This window comes from Misgurnus anguillicaudatus, chromosome 19 (genome assembly GCF_027580225.2).
Source record: "Misgurnus anguillicaudatus chromosome 19, ASM2758022v2, whole genome shotgun sequence".
Lineage (NCBI taxonomy): Eukaryota > Metazoa > Chordata > Actinopteri > Cypriniformes > Cobitidae > Misgurnus > Misgurnus anguillicaudatus.
Genome location: NC_073355.2, coordinates 53,487,501 through 53,494,035, shown reverse-complemented (window position 1 = coordinate 53,494,035; position 6,535 = coordinate 53,487,501). Strand labels below are relative to the sequence as shown.

Here is a 6,535-nt window from a genome sequence, read left to right as displayed (position 1 = left end):
ATGCTAACGTTATGCTATCTGGCTGTCTCCCTATCTCTCTATACTAGCCTATCCATCTGTCTGTCTATCTATCTGTCTATCTATCTGTCTGTCTATCTATCTATCTATCTATCTATCTGTCTATCTGTCTATCTATCTATCTATAATCTGCGCTATCAGAACTGTACTTTACTCGTCTTTCTATAGACAAGTTTACGTGCCAAATCACGGGAGGCGCCATTACTCTACACATATGCATTTCATTTCCGCCGGAAGTGGTTTGCGCAGCGTCTGCCGGTGTAAACACAGCGATTTGGGAACACGGTTCTACTACTTTGACTGGAGATTGCGTTACTCTCCCCCACCCGAATTCAGTTTCTGAACTTGCAGGATAACACGACGAAGTGGCCCAGCATAATATACAGCAAGATTTGCTCCTAACTTACTTCGTGCAATCCATGGCAATAGATAGCAATGGACAATCTGAAAATCAATCTGAAATCCTCCGAGGCATGAACTGGATCTTATATCATCATTTTTGACAAAAATAGTGTCATTGTTTCCATTATTGCAATGTTTTGAATATTATTCTGTATCATTTTATTCCTTAACAAATCACAGAAGTAGATGCTGAAATTAATAATCATTTTTATTCCATAATGCATATCATATTCGTAAAAATTAACTGAACAGGTGGTAATACTGTATAATAAGATCCAGAACTGCCCTTATACGTTTAGCTTCTGCCCTGTGTTTTCTTTGATTTTTCCGCCATTGCTTTCGCCTCTTCTCAGCTGCAGCATCTGATAAATTCCTGATTGACAGGTGATCAGGATTTGCAGCCAAGGCAGCTTGCTTTCTTCTCTGGTTGCTGAAATACAGATTCCATGTAATTATTGACATAAAATTATTGACACAGATCTATATAAAACGTGTTATTAATTAAAAAATACTTTCTGTTTGGCAACATAAATGACATGTTATCAGGATTTGTATTATGGGCGGAGAATCCCCTCAGTGGCCTCTCTTGAAGGGATGGTTCGCCCAAGAATGAGAGTTCTGTCATCGTTTACTCACTCTCGTGTTGTTTCAGGCCCGCGTGAATGGAAGGGGGATGTTTTGAGAGATGTTTGTGGCCGAACCTTTTGTGGACCCCATACTATGATACTAAAAAAAATACTATGGAAGTGAATGGGGTCCGCGGACGGTTTGGTTGCGGACATTTCTCGGAGTGTCTTCCTTTGTGTTCATCAGAACAAAAAAATTCATGCGGGTTTTTACCAGCGTGGGGGTGAGTGAATGATGGCCGGGTTTTCATTTTTGGGTGAACTATCCCTTTAACTTGTGGTATAGGTAGGGTGGAGTCTCTATCTAAAAACAGCAGTAAACTATTATTCTTTAGGGCTAGGCTTGGACACAAATTTCACGATTTGATTCAATTTCAAATCAATTTGATATTGATTAACATCATCTGAAAACAGCATAGACTGAAAGATTGATTATTGGGATTTACAAATCACTATTGTTTCTTCAAAATTAGAATTGATTAAAATCGAGAAATCTATCTTTTTAAACCCAGCCCTATTATTTTTACATTGCACTCCTCAATACCTTTCTCGTCTCCTTGCTAAATGCATTGCCTACTGGGTCTGCATTAACTTTCTGCCAGTGCCTAGAAACTTTCTCTTTGTTTGTGGGCATCTAAAAGAAATCAGTACCAAAACGACAAAAATACATTAAAACATTAATATTGATAAAGTTTGATATATTTTTTTGTGCTAAACATCCCTCATTTATCTGAAATAGAAATAAAATGCTAAAAATGTTATCTAAACAGTGACACTATCATTCAGTGTAATGGATGACACTGTGGTGTAACATACAATTTGCATTACACCGAATGACAAAACATTACCCTGAATGACGAAACTTTTACTTAAGCTAATATTAGAAGTTAACAACTAGATACCTATATCAAACAGTGAACTTGACCAGAAAGGTTTATCATCATAATTCACAACATCTACTTATTTTTCAAAAAATCTAACAATAAAAGTGTTTTTTTGCATTTCACTGAATGACAGTCGTTTTTGTAACTCAAGATACCACACTATGAAAAGGTGAAATTATCAAATATTTAAGAGCAATAAACTTACCTTGCTGAATCACCACATGGTCTTCAGGGGGCCTTTTGATGATATCACAGACTGCTTGATGACTATTGTTTGTTTATTTAATTTCAAAATGGTTTCCTGATCCCGTTACACTGAATGACCTCTGACAAACTGCATATTCGGGACAAAAGTCCCCTAGTTGTTTCAATATTTAACGAAAAAAATAACACATAGTTCTATTAATATAAAACAGCCAACACTTATGTGAACATGCCAAGGAAGAAAATATTTTTTTAACATGGTATTTTATACGTTTATTTAAAAATCTATTAGTAAAATCATAGTCCGGACCATTACGCTGAATGACGATTTTACACTTTGGATCATTATTAAACTCATATTTGGTCATTGTATTTTCACAAAAGTTATTTGAAACATAAAAGTACACATTTTACTTTCATTTTATAGGTGTTTTTTGTATGTAAAATCACTTTTGTAAATTATATTTGATGCGGACACCAAAATGGTGACGTCTCGTCTTTGACCCATATGTATGTGTATATGTGTATATATGTATATATATATATATATATATATATATATATATATATATATATATATTAGGGCCGGGACTTTAACGCGTTAATTAAGATTAATTAATTACACAAAAAATAACGCGTTAGACATTTTAACGCATTTTAATCGCACTTATTTTTGCACCGCGGAACGTTTCTTACTGGACGAATATTTCGGCAGACCGATTATACTGGAGCACCAACTAGCGTTCATGAGCTCAGACAACAACAACAAACCACAGTGAACATGAACGAAGGAGCTGATGAGACCGCTTTGGTTGGCCTCGTGGATTGGAAATTTAGTTATAAAAAACGAACGGATGGAAGTGTCGATAAGAGCATTGTTATATGCAAGATATGCCACAAGGAATTTGCATATCACCGCAGCACATCCAGCCTCAAGTATCACCTAAGTGCCAAACATATAGCAGCTAGCGTGGACGTAAGCCCGATTCCGAGTACTTCGAGGACCCACACCCAACCCACACTCCACCAGATGACTGGTTTAAGGACCAGGGTAACTAAGTCCACGTCTGAAAAAATAACCAACGGCCTGGCTCACTGGATTGCACGCGACTGTAGACCACTTGGAGTGGTTGAAGATAAAGGCCTGCAAAATGTACTACAGATCGCGTCGTCTGACACAACATACGAGCTGCCATGCAGAAAGACAGTGACAAAAAGAGTCCAGCAGCTTTATGACACTGAAAAGGCAGATAAAGAGAATTTATTGGAGAACGCCGAGTGTGTTGCCCTGACTGGGGATCATTGGACCTCGGTAAGCAATTCAAATTACCTCGGTGTGACGGCACACTTTATTGACGTCAAGTGGCGTCTTCACTCATTTGCCTTAACTATCCAGAAGACCACCGCTAGGCACTTTGCTGAAAACGTGGCAGAAGATTTTGAGTCCGTGGCAGAGGCATGGGAAATCACACAAAAAGTCACCACAATCGGAACAGACAGTGCCCGAACCATGATGGCTGCAATGAGACAGCTCACATTCCAACACATGCCGTGTGTTGCTCACGTGTTGCAGAGGACCATCACAGTTTGCCTTGCTGACAGCGGGTTCACAGCCACATTGGCAAAATGTCGTAAAATAGTGGGGCATTTTAAACACAGCCCCTCAAACACAGAGGAACTGCACAAGGAGCAAACACAACTAGAACAAGACAAAGAGCCACTGATACAGGATGTTTCCACAAGGTGGAATTCAACACTGTTTATGATCTCTCGTCTGCTGCGGAATCAAGAGGCTGTGAAGCTTACTCTAGCCAAACAAAAGCACAAGCTCACCATGTTAACAACAGCAGAGTGGGACAGACTGCAGAGGCTCGAGACCCTCCTTAAACCATGCAGGTAAACACCCAACTACTGTTTTTAAATTTATTGTACTGAATATCAATATCACTATGACAAAAAAAATCTATATCACTATGACTATACTGCCCTACAAAGGCAAAAGACCTTAACTCGCTAAACTGAGAAAAATGAATTTAAAGTTTAGACTTAGTGAGTTTCAGTTGTCAGTTAATTCCTTCTTTATTTTTATTTTCTCGAAAAAACATCAAATTGACTCAAGATACTAATGCAAATAATAAAGGAAGTCTTGAATGTCTCAAAAATATCAATAAGGAATTTTTGACCAAAAACGAAGTTACTGCCTTTTGCCTTTGTAGGGCAGTATAGTATAAAGTTGCTACTGTTTTTAATCTACTATTAATTGGCACAATAATTAATCACTTTCCTAAACTATCCTCTGCAGATATGTGACTGAGCTCCTTGGGGGTGAGACTTATGTCTCGTGCTCTGTTGTGTTACCTGCTCTCCGCCACCTGACCCACATCATGGAGGTCTCAGATGATGACCCAGCCTATGTGGTGAGGTTCAAGGGTGACTTTAAAATGGACCTGTCTCAACGCCAAGATACCCTCAATCTTGGATGGCTCAGGGTGGCTACAGCACTCGACCCCCGCTTTAAGGTATCATGTGTAATGGTCTTCTTTATTTTTTCTCTTTCTTTTTGACCCCCTTTCCCCTGCTTCCCCCCCCCTTTCTATGGGAACCATGTATGAAAATTAATTTCACCCATGTTTTACTCTGTACATCTGTGATGTGACAATAAACCTGATTCTGATTCTAAGGACCTAAAGTGTCTACCAAGAGGAGAGCGAGAAGGGGTGTGGACCAGCATTGAGGCTCTGCTGCGAATAGAACCAAACAGAGCCACTCCAGAACCCACAGAGGAGCCAGCAAGGAAGAGGAGCCTCCTACTGTTTAATTCAGACTCTGAATCAGAGGATGAAGAGGCGCACAAAGTGGCTCTGGCCCGCTACAGGGCAGAGCCCACCATCAGTGAGACAGACTGCCCACTGCAGTGGTGGTCCACTCATGAGGGAGCCCATCCACAGCTTTCTGCCCTGGCCCGCAAGTATCTGGGCAGCCCTGCCACTTCTGTCCCTTGCGAGAGACTTTTCTCACAGGCAGGCAACATTGTTCAAAAGAAAAGGGCAGCCTTGAGCTTTGAAAATGTGAACAGGCTAGTGTGTCTCAGCAACTGGCTAAAAGAGAAGGAGAAGTAGTAGTCAGAGATGTATCCTGAGGCCAATGGGGTTGTTGTTACTGAAATGTTGATTAAACAGTGGCCTAAGCAAAGGAAAGATTTATTTTTCATCAGGATATTGGAAGAATAGGGACTGAGGTCAATCACTGGCACTTTTTTATTTTATTTTAAATGGTACACTTTTTGTTGAACTATGCATTATGTTGTTGGTGCAGCTGGCACTTTATGTTGAACTCTTTATTGTTTTGGCCAAGGTTATTGAGAGTTGGACTGAAATTAACTTTCTTTTTTAACCAGCTGTTGGTAAATCAACAAAGTCTGTTATGGCCTCTGAAGCAACAGAGAGATGTTTTCTAATAGTCAGGGTTTCTAATGTTCTGACTGAATTTACTTGAAAGTTTTGTGTTTTACTTAAAAAACATAGTTTACAAAAGGTCTACCTACCTATAGGCTGCCTGAAGTTTTGAAATGTACTACATTTCTTTCTAAATGTGTTATTGCTACACTTAATGGCAAAAATTGCACTAGTCTGTTGGACTTGGTTGAACAAAAATAAACAATATTTTGTTGCTTAAGCTTATGTATTCAGTCATTATTCAATAGTATACAAAAACTCCATGTGAAAAAAATAACTTCTCACTGTTCTCAGGTCAAATTTTAATATGCAATTAAAATGCGATTAATTTCGATTAATTAATTACAAAGCCTCTAATTAATTAGATTAATTTTTTTAATCGAGTCCCGGCCCTAATATATATATATATATATATATGTATATATATGTGTATATATATGTATATATGTGTATATGTATATGTGTATGTATATGTGTATGTGTGTGTATGTGTATGTATATATATGTGTATATATGTATATATAGATATGTGTGGATATATATGGATATATGTTTGTGTATATGTACAGGTGTATACATATGAATGGCCCCTACGCTAATTGGGTTTTGTTTTTCTTTCTTCATGTCTCGTCCTCCTCTCCGAGGACAATGAGACAAACAGACCCAGTTCCGGTAAATGTGAAAGTCGGCACACCTCTGACCCACCGGCAGACCTTCAACGTGATGCCCAGCTGATGCATGACCAACGACCACCGGCAGAACCCGCTTAACCTCCGCCTAATCTCCTTAATCGTTTCAATATAAATATATCTCCCAAGGGTTTTTCCCTCCTATGACTTTTTTTTTACTTCCCCGGCTGAGCCTGGGGTTTTTTTTTCTCCTAGGGGGTTTTTCAACCCGGGGAGGCAGCCCTCTTGGGCTTAACTTATCACCCTCTTCTTTACGT

General features: G+C 38.9%; 1 protein-coding gene and 1 long non-coding RNA gene across 2 annotated transcripts; one reads left to right on the top strand and one right to left on the bottom strand.

Annotated features, from left to right (window-relative positions):
• Positions 1-610: 610 nt before the first annotated feature.
• On the bottom strand, positions 611-2,125 carry LOC141351249 (uncharacterized). The gene is made up of 2 exons (XR_012359482.1): positions 1,591-2,125; positions 611-850 (listed from the first exon to the last, which is right to left on the bottom strand). It is a non-coding gene; the product is annotated as an uncharacterized lncRNA (long non-coding RNA).
• A 599-nt stretch (positions 2,126-2,724) lies between these two features.
• On the top strand, positions 2,725-5,269 carry LOC129445940 (E3 SUMO-protein ligase ZBED1-like). Its single transcript, XM_055206926.2, has 3 exons — positions 2,725-4,030; positions 4,437-4,653; positions 4,816-5,269. Exons 1-3 carry the CDS (start codon positions 2,916-2,918, stop codon positions 5,251-5,253), a joined length of 1,770 nt encoding a protein of 589 aa, XP_055062901.2. The 5' UTR covers positions 2,725-2,915; the 3' UTR covers positions 5,254-5,269.
• Positions 5,270-6,535: the final 1,266 nt, after the last annotated feature.

What these genes read in the sequence shown, in the direction of transcription:
- LOC129445940 (XM_055206926.2), top strand. Translation starts at nt 2,916, where the DNA reads ATGAACGAAGGAGCTGATGAGACCGCTTTGGTTGGCCTCGTGGATTGG. An exon ending in ACCCTCCTTAAACCATGCAG is followed by an intron (nt 4,031 to 4,436) that starts GTAAACACCCAA and finishes TATCCTCTGCAG; the next exon opens with ATATGTGACTGAGCTCCTTG. An exon ending in CACTCGACCCCCGCTTTAAG is followed by an intron (nt 4,654 to 4,815) that starts GTATCATGTGTA and finishes TCTGATTCTAAG; the next exon opens with GACCTAAAGTGTCTACCAAG.